The sequence below is a fragment of the Gossypium hirsutum genome, chromosome D06, assembly GCF_007990345.1.
Source record: "Gossypium hirsutum isolate 1008001.06 chromosome D06, Gossypium_hirsutum_v2.1, whole genome shotgun sequence".
Taxonomy (NCBI): Eukaryota; Viridiplantae; Streptophyta; class Magnoliopsida; order Malvales; family Malvaceae; genus Gossypium; species Gossypium hirsutum.
The window spans coordinates 39,858,805-39,884,374 of record NC_053442.1 but is presented as its reverse complement, the minus strand read 5'-3'; the positions used below and the strand labels follow the sequence as shown (position 1 = coordinate 39,884,374).

The window sequence follows — 25,570 nt, the reverse complement described above, 5'->3', positions numbered from 1 at the left end:
ACGTCACACAGTTGTGTCATCAAGCGTGTAACAGACTATGGTTGTGTGCACCAAATATCACCCAAAACATATAGACCACACGACCGTGCCAAATTCCCGTGTATGGCACACGGCCGTGTGTCAGGCCGTGTATACTTGAAGAAACCTTTCAAAAAAAGTTTTCTAACCGTAGTTCACTTATGCCACAAGCAAACATTATACCATATCTCAATCAATTCAAAAACATCATAATCATGCCAAAAACATCACTAAGTCCACAAAGTGGCACTTAACATGTGTCACATTCTTTCACAACTGTCTTTAATAATAGCCTACAGCTTATGAGAAAAACATAAATAAAAATTAAATATTTTAAATACCTGGTTATTCAATGCAATTGACTCTTAACTAGATTACCTTGTATCACAACTTGAACAACATTTCAGACATACAGGCGCACTATACCTTTGGTGTGAACTCATACCATAACTACATTTTACTTTGTTGTTATCATTTTCCAATTAACATAGTAATCTGGAAAAGAACTATCATTAAATTATAGAAATATTTGAATACGCCCATCTTATACGGCAAAAGAAATATTTGGGCGGATACTACTTCGCCACACAGAATATTTTGAAACTACGCGACATAACCTTGAATCCACCAAAATTGGGATGTTACATTTCCTGTTGAAGATGAAGCATTTGGTCTTTTTGGAATCCTTTGACTTTTTAGTCTTCTTCTTATCCACACGAGGTGGAACCAAAGAATTAGTCGGCTTTTTCTTTCCCTTAGCTTTCTACTTTCCCTTAAAGGACGAAATGCCCACAACTACGTTTGCCTCAGGTTTCTCCTAAACCAACTTACCACCATTAAACATCAACTCATAGGATTGTAATTCCTTCATGAGTTGAGTCAAGGTAAGCACCTTGTTCCCCAAGTTGTAAGCGGCCCTAAAACTAGCGAACTCATTGGTTAAGGATTTGAACACTATTTCAATCTTAGTGTTCACGTCCAATTCAGCCACTTTGTCCTCTGCTTCTACAACTAATCCTATAAGCTTAAGATATGTTCTTTGACTGGAGTGTCGGGTTTCTGCTAGGAGTTGTTCAAATTTGTAATAGATGATTTTTGAGCCAATACGACTTGCCCTCTAGGCAAATCCTTAAAATTTGTCATGATCTCTTTAGCAGTACGAAAATTCTCGTGTTGCTTTTGCTGTACACTACTCATGCTCGCTAACATATAACATCGATCAATCGAGTTATAATCTCTCTAACGATTTCTCACTTTGAGCTGAGCTTCAAGCAAGCACGATTCGTCAAGAATGAATTTTTTTTCTCACTGATGAGAACTATCGGCAAGTCTCGTTTCCATTCTCAAAAGTTATCCCCATTCAATTTATTCTTGATAAGAATGCTAATAAGAGGAGTTGAAGACATATTTGAACTAAAAAGCAATAAAGATTCACTAATCTTTGTATTAAGCAAATATTTTCATTTTAGCAACACATCAAGAATGCAGTATGATGCATGTTTATTGTATTAAAACCTTGAAAAACATTGTTTCGTTGCTACAATCATTCTCACACCGATCAATGATGTCGCCTTTTGGTCTCATGATTAACTAGCAAGAACACGGTTTACATCGAATAGTTTATGAATCTTTATTCTCAAAACGCCACACGAACCAATGACCGTTTAATGTTTGGCCATCATCTATAGCTTAAATATTTCTTGGGAAACTATTTAAAAAGAGACTATTTTGAGTGTGTAACCATTGACTTAACACCCATCATGAACATGCTTTCATTTGTGAGTCATCTTGGGACAATCTCACTAAGAGTTATGTATGACTAGTTGTCCTTATAAAGAAATCTCTTTTAGTGAACTCGCATGATAAAGTTTACCTTGGGGCCAGAGTAGGAACCGACTTGAAACTTTATCATGCTATCATTTATGGATCATCAATGGAGGTCGTAGGTCTTGTTCAAGGATCTTCTCTCACTCAATATTTTAAAAATATGCAAGGTTTTTATCCTAGATTTCAAGAATGATCATACAATATTCCTAGTGACATTCTTACCTAATCTATATGACATGCTTCCAATATATGCATGGCATGTTATGACAATTTTATAATATTCACATTCATTCATTCACAAAAATCAATCATTGGAAGGTGTGTCTTTACGAAGTTTGACTTACTAAAAAAATAAAATGAAAAAGAAAAAATATTTTACAATATGAATTTTGAGACTATGTATAAGAGAAAAATGATTAATGAAGAATTTGAAGTTTTTCTCTTGACTTTGATGTTTGGATATATCTATATTTTGACACTATGTTTGGTTAGCTGTAATGGAATATAGCTGTACTAGAGTTGTAAAGTAATAGAGCTGTAATGGAATAGAGTTGTAATCAATAATTCAACTTTTTGGTTGAATGAAATGGAATAGAATTGTAATAGTATTCTTGTGTTTGGTTGAATGGAATGATGTTGTAATAGCATAAGGAAAAAAACTGAAATGACTAGAGTACCTATAATAGTCCGTTTTCAGTGAAATTAGAACAGTGGTTTCAGGACCACAAATTTGATGTGAAAATATTTATTTTATTATTATTTTAATGTCTACAGTATGTTAGTAGTGTCATATAAAAATTTCGTTAAGATGTCTATACAATTGAATTCTCCTTTCTATTTATAGGAGGACTTAAAAATTCTATACAATTATATTTTGAATCCCGAACAATGTTTTTGATAAGGATTCGACTTCAAATAGATGTGGCTGCTTCCACGTCTCATTTGTCTTGTTGTTTTTTTAATTGCATGGTCATGGTTGTTTCCACGTTATATGCTTGAGTTAAGAAAGAAAGATGCAATTTAGGTTATCGTTGATCGTCTAACGAAGTTCACACATTTTATTCCAGTGCATATGGATTATTCTCTTAAGAGATTAGTAGAGTTATATGTTGCCAAGATTGTCAAATTGCACGAGGTGTTAGTTTCTATTATTTCTGATAAAGATCCACAGTTTACGTCTCGATTCTGGAGCAAGTTGCATGAGGCTCTAGGTACCCGTTTGCATTTTAGTATCGCATTTCATCCTCAGATCGATGGTCAGTCAAAGCGAGTGATTCAGATACCCAAAGATATGCTTCGATGTTGTGTTTTAGAGTTCGAAGGCAATTGGGAGAAATTTATACCGTTAGTTGAATTCGCGTACAATAAAAATTATCAATCGAGTATAAAAATGGTACCGTATGAAGCTTTGTATGGTCAAAAGTGTCAAAAGTGCCGAACTCCCTTGTATTGGACTGGGCTCAATGAGAAAAAGCTTCACGAAGTTGATTTAGTATGAGAAATCGAGGAAAAGGTAAAAGTGATTCGAGATAGTTTGAAAGCAACTTCAGATTGACAGAAATTACACACGAATTTGAAAAGAAAAGACATTGAATTTCAAGTCAGCAATAAAATGTTCTTAAAAGTGTCACCCTAGAAGAAAGTCCTTCGATTCGGTCGTAAAGGAAACCTAAGCCCATGATTTATCGGGTCGTATAAAATTATTGAACGAATCAGACCAGTAGCTTATAGATCAACGTTGCCTTTAGAGTTAAAAAAGATCCATAATGTGTTTCAAGTGTCCATGTTACGACGGTACCGATCAGACCCTTCGCATGTAATCTCACCTGTTGATGTCAAGATTCAACCTGATATGTCGTACAACGAAGAATCGATCAGAATTTTAGCTCAAGAGGTTAAGGAATTGAGAAATAAAAACATAGCTTTGGTGAAGGTCCTTTGGCAACAACACGGTTTAGAGGAGGCCACTTGGGAACGAAAATTCTTTTAGGGGGAAGAGTTGTAGCAGCCCGTTTTCAGTGAAATTGGAACAGTGGTTTTAGGACCACAATTGATGTGAAAATATTTATTTTATTATTATTTTAATGTCTATAGTATGTTAGTAGTGTAATATAAAAATTTCATTAAGAAATTTCGACGTTTGCATGCTTAATTAAGTAAAAAGGACTAAATTGTAAAAGGTGCAAAATTAAAGTTTTATAAGCTAAAGGTATCAAATGACTATAAAATTAAATAGTAAAGGGATTTATGTGGTAAATAGACCATTTTTATTATGAGTATACTTTTATGGACATCATTTAAATGATTTTTAAGGTTAATGCTAAAGGTTATTTTGGTAATTTCGTAAATAAATTAAAACTAAAATAATGAAAAGATGGTATCATCTTTTCAATTGAAGTTCAGCATCGAAAATGAGAAGGAGGATAGCCATTCTTGGAGCTTAATTTTGGCTAAGTTTATAACCTTGCATGTAAGTATGTTTTTGACCTGTTTTTAATAACTTTTATGTTTTTGAAGTCGCTGTAGCTTAATCTAGCTAGCCTAGGGACTAATTTGTAAAATTTTTAAAGGGTTAGGGTTTTTCCATGAATGTATTCATGTGGTTTTTTATGTTTGTTGGAAGAAAATGAATCTTTGTTGATAAATAAACAACTTTTGTAAAGTGATTTTTGTTAAAAATGTCAAATAGGGATTTATTTGTAAAATGTGAAAAATACATAGTGAAATGTTGAAATAATGAATTGTATGATTTGCTACGGTTGTGAATTGAATTCGACTAGCATCATAAATGGATGAAATTGCATGAATTTCATTTTATGAGCTTAAGGACTAAATTGTAAAGAAGTTAAAATATTAGGGGTAAAATTATAATTATACAAAAATATGGTTTGTGGTTTGAACTAAATAATTGAGATTCATTTAAACACTTAATTGAAAATACTTATTTATTTAGATCAAGATATATCCCAACTAGTTATAAATCGAGGGAAGGCAAAAGTCATAGATTAGCTCGATCGTACTCCTACGCGCTAGTTGTCAAGGTAAGTTCATAGAATTTAAACGTATAATTGAATTTCCGTATGTATTTTAATCTTATAAATATGTAATTAAATTTTTATGTAAATTATACCCTGGTTGCACATGCGTGCCCTTGTTTGTACTTCAGTACCCCTAATTGCACATACGTGCCATTGTTCGTACTTCAATACCTTTGATTTCACGTACGTGCCCTGTTTACATTTCGGTAATTTCAATCAAGTAAAATAAGAGTTGCATTCAATTGGTGTTAAGTTAAAAGATTTACTCTGTTCTTCTAAGCTCTGTAAGTTTATACATATTTGTATATCGTTTTGTAGATCGTTATTGCTGACCTTTGGACAGATCGAATCTTCAGCTCACATTATCCATCGATGTTGGTAGCTCTTGTACTCTTTAGGGTTGTGGCATGTATATGTTGCTATATAGGTTGTTTTGGTATAGTTTGGTGAATTACTAAACTAGGTGATTAGGTATTTTTCTAAGTTTGTGAATACATATCTTTTGGTACAAATAGAATGTTATGAAAGTAAACACTTATGGATTTTTTTGATTTGTTGATGAATTAAGTTGATATGTTTGGTTTATAAATATGGTATATTGGTTGGTGTGCTTTTGGCACTTTGATGCTCTGTGAATTGGTATGGATATGACCAAGTGAAAGTATGTTTTGAATGACCAATTTAGTATGCTTGAATTACGGTTAATTAGGAAATGTTTTCATATAAAGATAAGCTAGTTGATGAATGGTTAAGTGTGATCATGTTTAGGTATGTTTTATGTATGTGTTTGAGATGCCGATATGACATATTGGTTCTATGGATTATTAGCCTATTGTATGGATCATTTTATGCAGGTTTTGAGCATGTTTAGAAGTCTTTATCATGTGTGCAAAAGTGCCTAAGTTTATGCTTGTGAAGGGTGAAAGAAAAGACTTGATTTTAGCCATTTTCTTGTCCACACGGCCAAAGACACAGTCGTGTGTTACACACGGCCATGTGACACGGCCGTGTGTCTCCTGTAGGTTTCAAAGGGTGGCAAGTCAGGTAGTTACATGACCTAGCACAAGGCCTGACACATGGGCGTGTGAGGCCATTTCGAGAGTTACACGGCCTGGCACACGGACGTGTGGCTTGGCCGTGTGGCCTAAGGCAGAGAGTTACACGGGCATGAACACGGGCTGAGACATGGTCGTGTGTCCCTACTTCAAATGTCCACACGACCTGAAACACGGGCGTGTGTCTCAGCCGTGTGATCCTTGCAGTATGAAATTTTCTAACTTTTTCCTTAGTGTTTCAAATGTTCCCAAATTAGTCCCGAATCATTTTTAAAATGTTTCTATGGCCTTGAGGGCTCGAACAAGGGATGATATGTATGTGTTTGAATGAGCTATGATATGATATATGAAATTTTTGAAAATAAATGCTTTAAGTTGCGTATTTAAGGTAATGCTCTATAACCCTATTTCGGTGACGGGTATGAGTTAGAGGTGTTACAGTACCCTTAGCAGAATTTGTTTAGGTACATTATTATTGTTATTATTATTAAATTTTAATAGGATTATTATTAAAAAATAATTTAATAATAAATAATAAATAATTTAATCAAATTTTAATAATAATATTATTAAATATAATTTAATAAAAATAATATATGATTTAATAATATTTTAAAATAATTATTTTAATATTAAATTATATTAAAATATTTAAAATATTTTATTTTTATATTTTCTAAGTCCAAGTTTTAAAGAACTAATCTAGAAATTATTTTTTTTTTGTTATTTAATGTTGCAAGGAATAGTCATTCACCAAAGAATAGTTATTACAGGAAGACGAGTAATAGGGGAGTAATGGTCATTCCATTGAATTGGTATTACGTTCAACCAAACAAAAGAAATGATTTACCATTCAATGAATAAGGGGGAAGATTATTCCATTCCCCCAACCAAACATGGTGTGAGTCTTGAAGTCTTCTTGAAGAGTATTTATACCAAGGAACAAGTTTGTGGATGTTTGTGGTCATTAGGAGTCTAATCTAGCCATTGTAAGCATTTATTTTGAGCTTAAGAAGTGTTTTTGCAACATATGTCTTGAGACATATAGTCGTTATATAGTTGTTAGGAAGTTCCGTCTCGAGACATACATATCATGTTTTGAGACATGATTATTAACTTTGGATTGACTTGACTATCAAAGTGTCTTAAAAATATTTTAAACATCTTATAATACTTTAGCATTGACTAAAAAATATTTTGATAAATTAAAACATTTAAAACTTATTTTTTAGTATATTGCAAGTCTTTGAAAATGTTTGATAGAGTTTCCAACCATATTTTCATCAAATTTATCTTAAATGTTCAAATGCTTGGAACATTAAAGACAATGTTACACGCTTAGATCTAGATAGGCGAGCTTTTGTGTTCGAGTCTACTTTGCCAGCTCTAGATGCAAATATAATATTAAATAATTTTTTATTCTATTCTATTCTATTCTATTTTTATTTTTATTTTTATTTAAATTTAATTTTTTTAATTAAAAATGCCATGTGTCACGTTATGATACGCTAAATGAATTTTTTAAGGGAATAATGGTTGGACCATTTTCTATATAATAACATCATAGTTTAGATTTCACTTTCGACTAAAAATATTTAGGTAAATATACTTTTTGGTACCTATGTTTGACTTTTATGTTCATTTTGGTTCATATGTTTTTTTTGTTTAAATTGGTACTTATATTTTCATATTTTTCCAATTCATTTGACAAATTCAATATTTATAATGTGTCGCTGATAATTCGAGAATTATAAAAAAATTTAGAAATTTTAAAATTAAAAATTAAAAAATATTTTATAATGTTTCATAAAAATCATAATGTTTTATAAAAAAAGTATATTTTTATAGAAATAAAATATAATAAAAATAAAATGTTTTTAATTAATTTAAAAAAATTAAATCAAAACCATGAATAAATTTATATGAAAATTAAAAATAATTTTTTTATAAAAACATTTTTATATAAAAAATAAAAATATAATTTTTTACATAAAATATATATTAATCTTTTTAAATTTTCTAGTATTTTTTTAATTTTGAATGATGTCAAAATGATGTCATCATCACGCACCAAATATTCATTAGATCGCATAAAAAAATTTATATCATTGTCTTAATGTTATTTTGTATAATGGAAGCAACAACATAAAAACCAATTTGAACAACAAAAACATCTATAATTTATACTATTTATGAAGTCTTTTACTGAGCTAGTCTCGCCTATCAATCTGATCCCAACTCAATTAGAGAATTACTAAAAAAACTATTTTATTTGCAAAGTAAGTTATATAATTATGTGAGTGTTTTTGTCTTTAAATATTTTATAAATTAATAAAAAATATTTATAATGAAATTTGAACTAATGACACTATGCATATAAAACTTTTTCACTTATCATTTAAACCAAAACAATTTCTAATTTCTATATGAAACTTTAGTAAGTATATTTCTTATATAAATTTCTATAAATTTGTGTATATTTATGTTGTTAATAAAATCCCTAGTTTTAGCGGTTAGACCGAGTATCAAATTGGTTGAGAAATGACTAATATATCCATTTATTAAATGATTACTACTATTATTTTGATGACATTTTTTTTCTCTTTTCATACTTTTGTATAGTTTTTGAATAAAAGAATTAAAATTAACTTATTTAAGGATTGAATCCATGTTTAATGAATTTATAAATAAATTCTTTACCACTACACCAATAATAAGTCTTGAGTAAATTTAAATAAGATTAACATTTAACATAAAATATTTTACTTATAATTTAATTTAATTTTTTTCATTTTAATATCGTACATATTTCATATGTTACTAATTAATTAGTTTCAAACCATACTTTTCATTATTTTTTGTATGTTATTTTTAAACACACACACCTTTGTTCTAAATATGTGGTTTTCCTACGCATATTTGTTGTTCTTATTATTAATTTCAAACCTTACATTTCGTTATTTATTGTAAGTTATTTTTAAACACATACATATGTACTAAATATGTTGTTTCCACACGCATACGCGTGTGATAGAATTTCTAATATTAATAATGTTCTTGATTGAGTTGGTGTCACAAATTAACTCGACACCAACTCATGATTTAAGACTAAACAATGATAAACAATTGTATTCATTTAGTGTTCTTAATCTGATACATTTTTATGTTCAAATTTCATTTTACTCATAATTTAATCTTTTTTTATTTTAATACATATACGTGTGAGATAAGATTTCAGTATTTATAAAACCTCTTATTGAGTTGATGCTACTTATCAACTGGGTCTCAACTCAATTAGAAAATTATCAAAATAATCATTTTATTTGCAAAGTAAATTATATAATTATAAGGGTGTTTTTATCTTTTTTTTTTCTTCCATATTTTTATACATTAACAAAGAAGTTTTCATAATGAGATTTGGATTAAAATTACCATGCATATAAAACTTTAAGGGTGCGTTTGGTTCGCTGTATTGGATTAGAGGTGTATTGGATTAGAGGTGTATTGGGATTAGAGGTGTATTGGATTAGAGGTGTAATAGCTAATCCACTGTTTGGTTGAATGTAATGGAATAGAGGCGTAATAGTAATCTTGTGTTTGGTTGAATGGAATAGAGGTGTAATAGCATAATGGAAAAAACTAAAATGACTAGAATACCCTTAGCATAAATTTGTTTTGGTAAATGATTATTGTTATTGTTATTTAAATTTTAATAATATTATTATTATCAATAATAAATAATTTAATCATATTTAAACATAATTATTATTAAATATATTTTAATTAAAATATATAATTTAATAAAATTCTTAATAATCAATATTCTTATATGAATTTACTCAAATCATAATATATGATACTATAAAATATAAATTAACATAATTATTATTAAATATATTATAATTAAAATATATAATTTAATAAAATTCTTAATAATTAATATTCTTATATGAATTTACTCAAATCATAATATATGATACTATAAAAGATAATTTGAAATAATTAATATTAAATATATTTTAATTAAAATATATGATTTAATAAAATTTAAAATAATTATAACTAATAAATTATCTTATATGAATTTGTATAATTTAAAATAATTATTATTACATATAATTTAATAATAATATATAATTTCATAAAATTCTTGATAATAAATTTTCTTATATGAATTTATACAATTTAAAATAATTAATATTAAATATAATTTAATAATGATATATAATTTCATAAAATTCTTAATAATAAAATGTTCTTATATGAATTTACTAAAATCAAAATATAACTTGAGAATTATAATCTGCATAAACTCTCAATCCGAGTTCCAAACATACGTGCCAAGGAAGACGATTATTAAACGTGTCATTGTATTATTTTGGCTTGTTTCATGTTTAAGTTGATAAGAGAATTCTTGGACCGCCAAGATTTACATAAATTAAGTAAAATTTAGTTTCAACTGTATCGGTTCAAAACAAGTAAGATTTGCCAGTCCATGCTTTGCTGGCTTTTAAGTTTAAAACAGATGGCATATAGCTGACAATTTTCATCGAGGAAAACAAGTAGTCTGTTCTACCCAAAATATCTCAAGAGTTTTAAACAAAAGGTAGTTAGTTAGATGTAAACACGCCTTTTCTGAAACCTACAAATGTCAATGGCTAGTTCTTAATTACAAGCAGATCATCTTCCTTGCATATGGGCACCTAGTTCACCAAACTGATCATCAGCTTCCACAGTATCCTCAGACAGGCGAACTGCATCCAGCTTCTGTTTCAAGATTTCTATAGCATTAAGAACCAACTGAGAAGCTTTGATCGCACCAGTGGATTCAACTGTAAAGATGAAACTGTCTTCTTTGGCATATATCTCCACAAGACCTGGCTTGCCCATAGCTTCAGCTTTCTTTAGCACCTCATCGTCATAGGTATACGCCTCTGGATCAACCACCACAACCTGTTTTCAAGATAAAAATAGAATTCATAGTTAGCAGCGCCAACAGCAGCAGCAGTGAAATAGCATAACCTCCAATTTTTGGCTCACAATATAGGGACTGAACGAATGCACTCAACATACATGAAACATATGATGCTCAAGCAAGTCAGAACAGCTATCTACACAAAATATGAGGCAAAAAAAAGCACTAATCAAACGAACTAATTCCGAAATGCTCCAACACTCACTGCAATAATATTCAGTAACAACATTACGGTATCATTGGAGACTTCCTATAGAAACAAGGTTTTCAATACAGTAATGGCAGCAGTAGCAAGCAGGCCCCATTTAAATGAAAGCAGAAAGAAATGTAGTTTGACACCTCGTACCTAAATCTTAAAAGCTGAAAGGAAACATACATATAGGCAATATACTTTAAGAAAATTAACCAAAAAAAATTTTAAAAGCTGAAAGGAAACATACCTAAATCTTCAATGCCTAAGAAACCCACGTCAGAATACTCTTCAATAATTTGCTTCACTTTACTCTGCATAAATCCACTCTCCAAGTTTTTTTTGGTTCCATTTTCTAGGCTAAATAACAAAGGTGTGCAATAAATGCAACAGGACAAGTCCTCTTTTGTCCTGGTTTCAAGTCTTTAACGGAAGTCAACTCTCTTATCAGCCAAATAAAGTTCCACATCATTACCAGGTATACACGTGAAAAAGACAAGAAAAACACCTGATGATTTATGATATTGGCTGATAACCTTTGAATTTCTCGTTCCTCGTGGTTCGCAAACAGTTTTGCCTTCATAGCTGCAGCTGCAAGGCCAGCTTTGGCAGCAGCTTTAACTTTTTCAGCAGATAGTGGATGATCCTCTGCCTCATTTTGACCAAATGAATGTATTGCTGAGTTCTCTGGAGTTTTTATGCAAAATGAATTACAAAAAAAAAACCTAATATGGGAGAGAAAAAAGGGAACTAAAATGTAGTGAAAATAGTGCAAGTTAAACTTATGGACTACCTTTTTGATGAACGGAACCATGTAAACCACCTTCTCTACTATGTACACTCTCCATATTCATCCTTCACGGTTCAAATGGATAGTAATAAGCAATTTAGCAGGAAGAATTTTGATGAAAAAACTTTAGATTGGTTTAATCCAATCAAAGCAAAGAAATATTCAAATATTCAATCCACAAAACTTCATGACTTGGAAGGAAGACATTGTATGCTCAAAATTCAATTCATATCATCAGAGAAGAACCTCATAATAGCATTGAAGATTTTTGGAATCATGAGAATATGCCACTAACCTATTACCATGTCCCGAACCTTCCTTATCTACATCTTCAGCCAATGCTGCCAAGGATGCATGGGCACAGGCAACAGCAACTCTTGGTCCAACAGCAGATGCCAGAAAAGCAACCTAGAATATTGTAAACTAGTTAGACCCATGTATGGGGAAAAATTAGCAATACCATGAGATTCATCTTTGAGTACAATTTTATCACAATCTCTTGGGGTAAAAGTTCAGCTCTTGCATTTTAAGAAGCAATTTTCAACAACAAAAGATGCCAATTTGGATCCATCTTTGCAATTTTCATCACAAACTCATTATTGATGAAATGAAAATTTCAATGCTAATAGAAGCCTAATTTGTGACATTTTTAAAAAGCAAATTAACACTCACAAACTGCTTAAAATCTTTTGGATCCATTTACACTTTTTCTCATCCAAACTGCCAATAGGAGTAAGGGAATAAACCTTAATAGTAACTTTGATATGAGGCCAAAAGAACACTATTTTTTGACCAAAAAGATAAAAGGTAATTCCAACATTAGAAGTATTTTAAGCTTCCCCATTTTTGTGTGCCAAAGGTGGTTACTACAATACTAGCAAATTACATGAAAATGACATCATTTAACGAACTTAAAATTGAGGAATTTATTAGAGAAATAAAGAATAAATGATTCAATGTTCATACTCCACAGTGAAATATTACAATCCTAAATCTTAAATGACTAATAAAGTGTTAAAAGAGTAATGAGGTGTCAGAAAAATGCAGTAACATACCATAGCCATAACTGGATTCCCAGAATTCTCAAAAGGAACCTTGCTTTGATAATCCGCATCTTGAAGGCTGGGCCCTGAAAAGCATGCAAAAATTAGATAAAAGGTTAACATGCATAACATCTTAATTTCCATGGCAAGTAGAACCTAAGTATAAAAAAAACCTGGTAGACTCCCATTCATGTTTGAGTGTAATCTTTGGCTGTCTCCGTTTGCAACAATTGTTGACTTGGGCATGCTCGGAACTTCCAAATTTTCCAATAGGCCATCCTCCATGGGTAGACGTACAAAATGAAGTATGCATTGTGCTTTTGACTTAGTGCCCACATGCTCAGCTATTCATTCCAGTTCTCATTGTAAATTTCCATTGCCTCAAGCAACAGTAAAGTTTCCTGGTTGTTCCAACTATCTCCATCTAGGTCCCCATAATCTTTTGTTGAATCTACTCTAACAAAATCTATGCTTGAATGACCAGAAACAAATCTCCCATCATGGAAGCAATCAGAGCACAGCAGTACATCAACCTGTCAAGTAGCCAATAATAGAAACAAATGTGCACAATTAACATCAAGATTTAGGTAAATCTAAAAGTTTACAAATTCTCCCGTCAATCAATGTTTATCTACAAACTTGACATGAGTCCACAAACAGCACTTTAGACTCAGCTCCACTACAAGTAGGACCCTCCCTTAAGTAGGACGATGGCACATGAACATCGCCATTTGGCTCCTCCCTTAAGTAAGACCCAGCACTCCAAGGCTCATGACTTGGTGCAGCTGCACAATAATTGATGATTCCCCAGTGATCAAGAAACCGAACAATTCGAGTTAAATCCTCATTACTGATTCCATCTATCAATCCCTGGCAATCAGAAACTGTAATTCTCTTCAATGGATTATCCATATACTTGGCAACAATGTGGTTTCTACATTCCATATATTTTTCCGGCATATGTTCAGGTGATTTTCCAGAGAAAAAATGTGGCACAACTTGTCTTTCTAGTCGATGCACGGAGACTGGTGAGAACCACTCTGCTTGAAAGGGAATCCCACAAACATAGCCAAATATTAATACACAACTAAGAAGACAGATAAGTGCAGAAAGAGAGAGGGGGGAAGGGAAAGGGAAAGTGAGAGAGGGTGCAAGATAAGGTCAGTGCTTTACAAAAAATAAATCTGTGGTAATATCTTGCTCATACTCTTTAAGCAACAGACAGAACATGAAACTCATATCAAGTAAATAGAACAAACCCAAGTGTAAATTGCTGAACTTCTGTTTTGATTTAGATTGAATTACTAAACCAAGACATCTTAGAGAGTCCAATTAAAATCAAGTAAAACAAAGATTAGTATAAAGTTCCCCAGTCCTATAAAGAAAGGTACCAAAGTATATACTTTTCAATTAATTGTAAGAATGTACAAAAAAAATTTTGAGAATCACCTGGAAATGAAAACTGCAGTCTTTGAGCAGCTTCTCCGAATCCGAGGAGAGAGCTTCAGTCCCAACATCATTTTTATTGCTATTATGAATCTCTGAGAGGTCATTCATTCGGCTAAAAACAAAAGTTAAATTTTAGAAAATTATGTATAAAAATTTTACTTCACTGTGTTAAAAAGAGAGAAAATACCTGCGAATTGATTGAAGATTGAGAGATCCGGATGAAAAAGAAATCTCCATCGGTTCCGCCATTTTTTTTAAAAGAAAATTTAATCTAATCTCCCGCCTGCCTGAAGATTGTTGGTCGATTACTTGAATTACTACTGGCTGTCACAATTTGTTAGAGGAGCAGAACACGGATGTTAGAGGAGAAGACGGTGAGGAGAGTGGAGAAGAAAGGTAGAAGGAAAAAACAGAACGTGGATTTTGGGTAAAACAGAAGCATGAATCGGGAGGGTAAAACAGGGACCAAAATTGAAGCAGCACCTAATCTGAGCTCAAGGAAGGGATTAGAAAACGGTAGATTTTGGGGATTAGATCAGTAGTGTATTAGACCTGTAATAGCAATACACTGAACCAAACAAAGTATTAGAGAGGGATTAAGCGGGACCCACCGATTAGGGGTGTATTGGCTATGCCAATACACCCAACCAAACATGGTGTAAGTTTTACCATGCATATAATTACAAGTTTTAATTTTTATGTAAAACTTTAATAAATATATATGTTATATAATTTTTTTTACTCATATATGAATGTTTCATAAATATAATAGGTAATAAAATGAATATAAAGGGAAATATGAGTACTAAAGTATATTTATATATATAAAAAGTTTTAGAACCTAAATGAAAAAAGGTTTAGTATTAAAAAAAACCCTCAAAAATAATTTAATAGCCAATTGAGCTTTCAATAAAAAAATATTTAATTGAGTCTTCAATCGAATTTAATTGAGTCTCTAATTGAATTTAAACAATCAATTAAACTTTCATCATTTGAAACTATTAATTCCATCATGTGGTACATTAAAGTTGTGTCATGTGTTAATATATGGTAATTTTTGTTATATTTATTTAAAAAATTATAAAAATATACTCAAAATTCCAAAATATAAAAATTTATATTTTTTATTTTTTAAAATAGATTTTTAAAAAATTATAAAATATAAAAAAATATTAAAAATAATAGAAAAACCATTTTAAAAAATTAGAAATTTTAAAATTATAAAAATGGAAAAACTAACAAAATGTTTTTATAAAAATTTCATTTTAAAATTAAATGAGGTAAAATTTTTAAACCCTAATTTTAGCTTCATTGATTTCTACTATATATGCTTGATCTTCAAGCTTAAATATTGTTATTGAGGTCTGTTGGCCGCCGTCGCCACGAGATAGTGGTCGGGACATCGCTATTTGAAACCTAATTTTGGGTATTTTATTTGCCTTGTCGCTCATATGGATTTTGATTGCTTTATGTGGGAATAAAAATGGTGGTTTTTATAATAATAAAAAAAACCAATTCTATTTGCATGTTTACGAGTTATGGCCTTTTGATTTCCTCCGGTTTTTCATGGTTAGTTTTTAGACAATGAGGTTTCAAAGTAAAGAACCAAGCTTATAAGTTGAGAATATAGTGGATGATGATGGTGATGTAATGGAGGATTTTAATTAGAAAGAGTCTGAATCTGCGACTAACGGAGCCATCGAAGAACGTTGTATGCAATCAGGAAGGCGTTATCGGTAAGCTCAAAGAGATCCACAGTCACTTTTTTATAATTATAATTTTTTATAAAAATTTTAAATTCTATTTTTTATTTTTAAATGATTTTTCTATTATTTTTAATATTTTTTATTTTTATGATGTTTAAAAAATCTATTCTAAAAAGTAAAAAATTCTAAATTTTTATATTTTAAATTTTTTAAAGATTTTTAAACAAATATAACTGAAATTATCTTCCATGCGGTAAAACACTAACATGCAACGTTAAGAGCGTCAAAAGACGAGGGCTTAAATTTGATTGAGGATTTAATTGAATATTTAAACTTAATTGAGGGCTCAATTGAATGTTGTTTTTAATTGAGGGACCAATTTGATTATTAAATTATTTTAAGGGAATTTTTTATATAATAAGTCGAAGATAAAGAAGGTTAATTTTACATTTAAGCCTAGAATTGGCTTTTGTGTTCCGTTATCCGTCTCCGCCTCTCTTCCCAAGTATATTACATAAAATATTATGAATTAAAGCAAATCCCCAATTTCCCCCTCATCCCAATCCTCACCAAACCCTACAACGAAAACCCTAATTCAGATTTTGCTTTAATTCTGATTTGCTGGTCCGTAATTCTATTCAAAAGAAAGACCCCTATATATTGCATTTCCCCAATTTATTACGTTTTAATTTTTAAGAGAAATTGAGAAGGGAATGGAAGGTATACCACACCCAATACCGAGAACGGTGGAAGAGGTCTTCAACGACTTCAAGGGTAGACGCTCTGGCTTGATTAAGGCTCTCACAACTGGTTCGTTTGCCTCTATTTTTTTTCCTTTTTTAAAAAAAAAAGAAAAGAAAGAAAAGGTTTCGGAAATCACAAAGAAATTCAATTAATTTGTTGGGGTTTTTCTATGGCAGATGTTGACAAGTTCTACCAACAGTGTGATCCTGGTGGGTTTACTTTCGCTCTTTTTCTATTTTTTTCATCGTGTATTTGAGCTGCTTGTCCTCTTTAATGCTACACTCAGAATCACTTATCAGGTCTTCATTATGGTTTCGTCCGTCATGGCTTAAGATTTGCTTTTCATTATAGCCATGTAATAGTGTCTTTTAATGAATATACATTAGCTTGACTTAAGACGGGAAATGAAATGTTTCATTCTCTTAATTTACAGGTGAAGATTACACTTTGACTTCATTATACTGCTTTTCATACTCTCCTTGATTACACTTATGATATCTCGGACGTAATTTTTCCCTCTTAATTTCAGTTCCAAGGAGCAGTTTGGATTCTGATTCTATTTGTCAAATCACAACTGGAATGTGGTGTTAATAGCTATTTGGTTGAATTGAATATTTATTTTCCTACTTGATTATATTATATTTTACTAGAAATTTTTGAGTCTATCATTTAATATTTCTATCCTGGGGCGTTCTTCATGACTTAAGACTTGATAAGGTGTTATATGTTTGTTATAATTGATTTAAGCTAGCTTATATCTTTCAAAATTCTGGGTTTTAGTTTCTTCCCTGAACGTGTTAAATTTATTTTCAGAGAAGGAGAACTTATGCCTATATGGACTTCCAAATGAAACCTGGGAAGTTAACTTGCCTGTTGAGGAGGTGCCTCCTGAGCTTCCAGAGCCAGCATTGGGCATAAACTTTGCTAGAGATGGAATGCAGGAGAAGGACTGGCTATCATTGGTTGCAGTTCACAGTGATTCGTGGTTGCTTGCTGTTGCTTTCTATTTTGGTGCACGATTTGGGTTTGGAAAGAATGAGAGGTATGTTTGCTTTTTCTTTGTCAACTATCACACGTTTGAGTTTCAATTTTCACTGCTCTCTTGCTGCAGTATTATGGGCTATTTTTCAATTATGCTGACTGCATTGTGCTCTCTGTCTACCATAATTAAATAGTTGTTCTATTTTCTTGTGTTGGCTTTTGCTGGATCTTAAATTTCTGGTTTAGAAAAGGTTCTCTTGAAATGAGTACTAAAAATTTATTTTGAAAGTTCCCAGATTGGTCAATAATTCAAAGCACTAATTTTAAGGATGATGAAATGATTGCGGAAATCTATCTTTAATTTTCTTTTCTTTTTTGTTTTGAATTTAGTAATAGATGAATTTGGAGATATTCTGGTTCTTTCCTTCATTTTTCCTGATAATTTTCTGCCTTACCTGAGGAAGTGACTTTCTTTTTCGCTTTGTGTAAATACATCTTGCTAAGTTTGAGAACACAGTTTGGGCCTTGAGAGGGTATTTTGGATGCCAAAAGGTTAAATTAGATGTTTTCCATTTCACTACTTGAATATTATTATGCAGTGCTGTCAAGGTCTGCTCCTTAATGCCAGACAATAAAACGACTCAGACCTTTTGGTTTAGGCACATTGATCAGGCAGGCACTTAGTGCGTATAAGCATACTTACTTTAACATCAGTTTCACCTTAGTAGTCTCACACTTCAAAATGTTTAGTCATTCAACAACAAACAAGGGATCATCAGAAAATCATGCATTTCTGCCAACCAAAAAAGAACAAAAACTCTGCATGTATTGTAGGATAAATTGGACAACTGTTTAGAGTTTATCAATTATATGCCTTAAGCTTATTTACATATATCTACACAAACACAACAAAAAACCATGCTGATGTACATATTGCGCCTTTACTAAGGCAAGCACAATGTTGTCAAGGGCGCAAGGCACATTATAGGCGCTAGCCTGAGTAAAGGAAAGTGCAGTATGTATGAGCTTTTGCAAGTCTGTGTGTATATATAATATAAATCTTATGATATATCTAAAAAAATGCAATATTTTTATTGGTCAATATGCATTATTTCCTTATGGTCGTTTTTTGTTGTTGAATGCTCAAATGCTGAGAAGTATGGAGTATGATATGATCTGTTTCTTACTGGTAAAGGTATACCAAATGGAAACAACGAAAAACAAAAGAAATTGAAGGGAAATTCAATCAGGTGGGCTTTTTCTATGCTTATTGACTTACAAAAAAGTGTGGCTAGGCGCACTAGGTGTGCGACTGATCAAATGGGCCTTGCCTGGAAGGCTCTGAGGTGTTTTTGTTGAATAATTCCTAGGCGCAAGGCATAGGAATGCCTAGGCACACTCCTTGACAGCACTTGGTGTGCACTTTTTTTTTTTTGCCTTGCACCTCTGGTAATATAGGGATTCAACACCTAAAGTGTGTCTTGTGCCCTTGACAACACTATTATTATGTAATACTATCTAAAGTCTATCATAAAGCTTAGACGTTTTCCTATTAAAGATAAATTGCTTACATGCATATGCGTATGTTTATGGCTAACTGATGCTCAAACGTAGCTCTAGATGAAGGTGCAATGCCCTGCATCCATAGCTCAATAAATGTTCATAGGCACGTGAATATACATTGTTTAGGCTCGTCATTTGGTTGGTGCTTTTTCTTTTTGTAATAGTGAAGTGGAAGGCAAAGATTACAAATGAACTGAAAATAAGGGATACATGGATTCGTGTTCGAGATTTGGAATTTGAATTTTGAAGAAGCAAAAATAGTCCTCATTCCTGTGGTGGTCTTGTTTTTTTGTCTTATTTTGCAGGAAAAGACTCTTCCAGATGATAAATGACCTTCCGACCATATTTGAAGTTGTCACAGGAAATGTCAAGCAACTGAAAGACCAATCTGCGAATCACAATGGCAGCAGCAAAAGCAAATCAAGTGCTAAGGTGGTATTTATTCTTTTGTGTTTGTATTCCTTTTATATGCACCTCTCTTATTTAATGTCAAATTGATAACCTTGCTGTTTGCAGTCTCGCCAATCTGAACCCCAGAGTAAAATGGTAAAGATGTCTCCACCATCTAAGGATGAAGATGAGAGTGGGGAAGAAGATGAGGAAGATGATGAACAGGGTGCCACTTGTGGTGCATGTGGGGATAGCTACGGCACTGATGAATTCTGGATTTGCTGTGATATCTGCGAGAGATGGTTCCATGGAAAATGCGTGAAGATTACACCTGCAAAGGCTGAACATATCAAGCAGTATAAGTGCCCAAGTTGCAGTAGCAAGCGGGCTAGGGTTTGAAAGTAGGTCCAGAAATTGGACTTACATCCTGTTGAAACGAAGCAGGCATGGTTCATAGAATAGTTGTTACGGTTTGGAAGTAAAACAGAGTAGCCCGTTTTAGTTGATGAATGAATGTGGATGACTGCAGATGGGATTTTTAAGTTTTGCTACTCTTGCATTTACTCTGTTTAATTTCATTGGGAATTGTGTTTTAAACTCATGCTGGCAGCTAGAAATATAATATATATATATATGTTGCATTTTTTTGGTTTCATCTGTATGCTTAATTTCTGCAACTCTTTTTTGTTGTTTTGGGGATTTTGCATTTAGTGATGATGTCTTGGACAGGGTCAAAGATTGAAATTTACGAACTATATTGTGGTTGGATTTTGTTTTTTGTTTTGTTTTTTGAAAGTTATTCATTCAAGCTTGATTTGGATTAAGACTTCTTTTTTAAAGTTCGATTTGGATTAAGTTTGATGATTAGTTTTTCTAAGCAAAACATAATATAAAAGGTAATGTGGTGGCAAAGGATGGATCATGTGGCAATTTATGTTATGACTAGATTTCTGTTTTGACTGTTGCATCCAAGTAAATATTTTTTTATAATTAAAAGCAAATAATATAATATATATAATATTAATGTAAGTAATATTTAAAATCAATAATATTTTATAAATAAAAAAGTTGAAAATTGTTATAAACATTTTATTATTAGATTAATATCCATTAAGATTAAGAAGTTTGATGTATTTTAAGATTTTAATATAAATTAGAAATAGAATTTTATTTTATTTGTACGTTTTATGTCTATAAAGATAAACTTTAAAAAGTATTACATATCCTTATTGATCAATAAAATATGTATTTTTTTAGTTCTCTCAAATTTTTTGTTCTCTTACTCTACTATTTATTTAATCACTATTTTCTTTTAATTTTTCTAGTTATCCTAATCCAAACAAAATTATAAAAAAAAATTCAAAATCAACTAAAGGGTTTTGAATCAACGCCCAAATTTCAAAACTCAAAACTCATATGGCTCATATGCTTTGGAATTTTAGATTTTATATTCGAAGAGAATTTATAAAAGCTATTAGATTTCTTTTGGATGCAATAATAATAGCAGCATTGCTAAAGGGAATCAAAATTGCATCCCTTGGAGTTTTAGCTCTCGTTTTCAACCATTCAACCAGAGAAAGAGTTTGTGATACGAGTTAAACTAGAAAAGTAGAAATTACAGAAATAGAGAGAAAGAAACAAGAGAAAGAAAGAAACTTTTGAGGAAGAGAAAAACTTGTATATTATACTGCATGTCCTCCTTCCTTACAACAAGGTAATATATAAAGGGAAAATAAAACAAACAAAATAACAAACTGTATCTGTTACTACTTAAAATCAAAACGCATCGCTTTCATTAAAACCAAATCACTCCATTTTACTCCTAACCAATGCGCACTATTTTATTTACTTCAAATTTTTAGCTCATAACAAAATTCCCTCCCTGAAAAATCCTTGTCCTTAAGGATCAAAGAGAGGAAATATGTTATTGATTTGCTCCAAAGACTCCCAAGTAGCATCTTCAGGAAATGAGTTTGCCTACTCCACTAGGACTTCAGTGACCGCGCTGTTGCCTATTTTAACCATTCTTTGATCTAACACACGAGCTGGCTCTTTGGCCCAAATTCCATACATCAATGATGGGTAAAGCTTCCTGGACTGGAGCTGATCCCACATGCTTTTTAAGCTAGGACACATGAAAGGTGGGGTGCACTTGAGAGCCATGAGGCATTTGCAGCCTATAGGCTACCTTACCAACTCGGGCTTCTACTGGGAATGGCCCAAAATACCTGGGGGACAGTTTCTAATTGGGTAGGTTCTTGACCGAGTGCTGCATATATGGTTGTAACCTTAAGTAAACCAAATCACCTTCTTTGAATTCCCTGTCACTTCTATGTTTGTCTGCATGTTGTTTCATTCGATTCTCAGCTCGCTTCAAGTGAAACTGCAACATCTTTCAAGTAGCTTCTCTCTGTTGTAGACTTCGATCAACACTGAACACTGAGGAGGCTCCTGTTAAGTAGGAATGTGGTAGGGAGGAGGTTTGCCATACAATGCCTTATATGGTGTGGTGTTCATGGCTGAATGGTGAGTGGAATTATACCACCATTCTACCATAGGAAACCACTATACCCATTCATTAGGATGTTCCCCTGTCATACATCTAAGATACCTCTCAAGGCACCTATTCAATACCTCAGCCTAACCATCAGATCCGGGATGATACGCAGTAGATAGTTGCACTTTTTTACTTGTAACAACCAATTTTCAATGAAATCGGAACAGTGGTTTCGAGACAAAAAAATTATTTTATTATTATTTTATTTCCTACAACATGATGGTAGTACAACACAAAAATTTTGAAATTTTACCGTTTACATGCTCAATTTGATAAAAATGACTAAATCGCGTAGTTGAGTTCTAATAGCTAAAGGTATTAAATAGCTATAGAAATTTAAATTGGAAGTTCTTATAAGGAATTTAGACCATTAGAGTTGATAGTGGATTTTAATGGCTTGGAATTTGTGTAAGTTTTAAAGTTTTCAAAGGTTAATTAAGTAAATTGGTAATTAATGATTATTATAATAAAACAAATCAAGTTACCATCTTTCTTTCATCACTTTCAACTGAAAGTTAGGGATTTGGAAGCTAGTTTTGTGCTTAAGCATTCGGCAATCTCATTCTTGCCTATTTGGTATGTATTTTTGTCTCGTTTTTAAAAATTTCCTGTTTTTAGTAAAATAAGAATAGTGATTTTGGGACCACAAATTTGAAGTCAAAAAATTTATTTTATTATTATTTTATTTTCTACAGCATGATAGTAGTACCGCACAAAAATTTCGTTAGAAAATTTTACCGTTTACATGCTCAATTTGATAAAAATGACTAAATCCCATAAAGTGCAAAAGTTGAGTTCTAATAGTTAAAGGTATTAAATAGCTATAGAACTTTAAATTGGAAGTCCTTATAAAGTAATTAGACCATTAGAGTTGATAGTTGATTTTAATGGCTTGGCATTTGTGTAATTTTTAAAGTTTTTAAAGGTTAATTAAGTAAATTGATAATTAATGATTATTATAATAAAACAAATTAAGTTACCATCTTTCTTTCATCACTTTCAACTGAAAGTTAGGGATTTGGAAGCTACTTTTGTGCTTAAGCATTCAGAAATCTCATTCTTGCCTATTTGGTATGTATTTTTGTCCAGTTTTTAATTATTTCTATATTTTCGGGATCGTTGTAGCTTAATCTAGCTAGCCCAGGGACTAATTTGTGAAACTGTCAAACTATTAGGGTTTTACCATTAATGAATATACATGAGATTTTATGTTTGATTTTAGAAAATGGATAGATGTTGATAGATAAACAACTTTTGTAAAGAAATTTCTAATGAAATTGTCAAATAGAGACTAAATTGAAAAATAGAAATTTTTACATGGTAGAATTGTGAAAGAAATGAAATATAGGGCTTGCTAGCAACCTAATTGATATTCGACCATAGTGGGTTGTGATGGAATTTCATGAATTTCCATTTTTATGAGCTAGAGACTAAATTGTAAAGAAATTAAAAGTATATGGGCAAAATGGTAATTTTCCAAAATATGATTTTGGGTTAAATTGAATGAAATATATATTGAATTTAGTTAAATTTATCCATACAAATCAAGACAGACCTCATACGGCTTTTAGATCAAGGCAAAGAGAAATTCTTAAATTAATTGCCTCCGTATCTACATATACTCGTCGAGGTAAGTTCGTGTAATTAAATTGTGTATATATAATTTTTATTGAAATATACTTGTGTTGTGAATTGCTATACGTATATACCGGTTGTATATCCAACGACGTACAACTACTACCGAGCCCTATTTGAACCTTTGGAATTCGTAGGATACAAATGAAATGTCATTAAGGTTTACATGATTTGGGTGCTGGTCTTGAACGTCCTACCGATGGCTGAGGTCCAGCATGTGTTGCGAATACTCCACAACTCGTGTGAGCAGCATCGTGTAGCAATGTTCCAACCTACAGCTTGTGTGAGCAGGCCCATTTTCACAGCTCGTGTGAGAATACATGTACAGGATTTGACGAATTACAGTTATATGAGTTACTACACTATGTGTGAGTTATCCCGGGTATCAAATGATATTCTTAATGGTTCAACGGAAAATATTCTGATACGAAATAGGAAGACTTCAATACAGATTATTACAGGGACACATATGAATTACGTGGAAATGTTGTTACATGGTATATGGAAAATTGAATTGGATGATATATGTATATGAAACTTAATCAATTGTTGGGCCCATCCATGATTATTGGTTTATATATGTATTTACATGGCTAACATGGTGGATGTATATGTGCTTAGGCATTTGGCCAAATTATGTTGGGATATGCTAGGTTTACTTACCTATTATGTGATTAAATGGTAAGTTTTATTCTTTGTTATACGGACTTACTAAGCTTAAATGCTTAGTCTATGTTATTTTCTATGTTTTATAGTGAATCGAAAGCTAATTCGGGTTGGCGGCTTGTCAGAGCTATATCACACTTTCCATCGGCTCTTTTGGTACTTTTGAATGTTTAATTTTGGTTATAATGGCATGTATAGGTATTTTGGCTAATGTTGGCCATATGTTTTGGTTGTTGTTATGGCCATTTGATTTGGCTTGTGTTTTGGCATATTTTGGTATGTATATAAGTAGCCTTGACATGGTTGATATGTGGCTTGCTTTGTGTTTGAATAATGAAAGGTAAAATGATAGTTAAATGTGTTTTGTGATATGATGAATTTGTGGTGAATTGGTACTTTAGTATGTATGATTTATATGGTGATTTGGTGCAAGTTTAGAATGGCATAGTTGGTACCAATTGAGAAGTTTTTTTATGTTTTGGTAAGTAAAATAAATGGCATGAATTGATGCAAATATGCTTAGTAGTTAGTTGATTATTTTTCCAAATAGAGTACATGATTATACATGTTTACATATTGTCATTTGAGGTGCCTAAGGGAATATTGGTTGTATGATATTATACCATATGTTTATAACTTGTTCATGCATGATTTTGATGCCTTGATATGGCTTGTATATATATGCAAAAGTGCTTGTAGATACATACTAGTTTGAGTAAGAAAAATGGCTTGTAAATTTGTCTATTTTTGTCCATACGAGTAGAGACATGTGCGTGTGTGGCACGCGGCCAGGTGGCACGGCCGTGAGTCCCCTGTAGCTTTCAAAGGGTTACAAGTGAAGCTGTTACAAGGCCTAGCACACGACCTGTCACATGGGCGTGTGGGGTTTTTCCGAAGGGTATATGGTCTGACACACGGACGTGTGGCTTGGCCTTGTGGCCCA

At 31.8% G+C, this 25,570-nt stretch overlaps 2 protein-coding genes and 1 pseudogene across 2 annotated transcripts; 1 reads left to right on the top strand and 2 right to left on the bottom strand.

Moving 5' to 3' along the window:
• Positions 1-10,618: 10,618 nt before the first annotated feature.
• Positions 10,619-11,423, bottom strand: LOC107900202 (DNA-directed RNA polymerases II, IV and V subunit 3-like). The gene is made up of 3 exons (XM_016825895.2): positions 11,354-11,423; positions 11,012-11,049; positions 10,619-10,891 (listed from the first exon to the last, which is right to left on the bottom strand). Exons 1-3 carry the CDS (start codon positions 11,421-11,423, stop codon positions 10,619-10,621), a joined length of 381 nt encoding a protein of 126 aa, XP_016681384.2.
• Positions 11,354-14,634, bottom strand: LOC107944762 (SWI/SNF complex subunit SWI3C-like; annotated as a pseudogene).
• A 1,902-nt stretch (positions 14,635-16,536) lies between these two features.
• LOC107902061 (PHD finger protein ALFIN-LIKE 7) lies at positions 16,537-20,424 on the top strand. Its single transcript, XM_016828324.2, has 5 exons — positions 16,537-16,901; positions 17,012-17,044; positions 17,649-17,877; positions 19,685-19,811; positions 19,896-20,424. The coding sequence occupies exons 1-5, from the start codon at positions 16,805-16,807 to the stop codon at positions 20,166-20,168; spliced, it is 759 nt and encodes a 252-aa protein (XP_016683813.2). The 5' UTR covers positions 16,537-16,804; the 3' UTR covers positions 20,169-20,424.
• Positions 20,425-25,570: the final 5,146 nt, after the last annotated feature.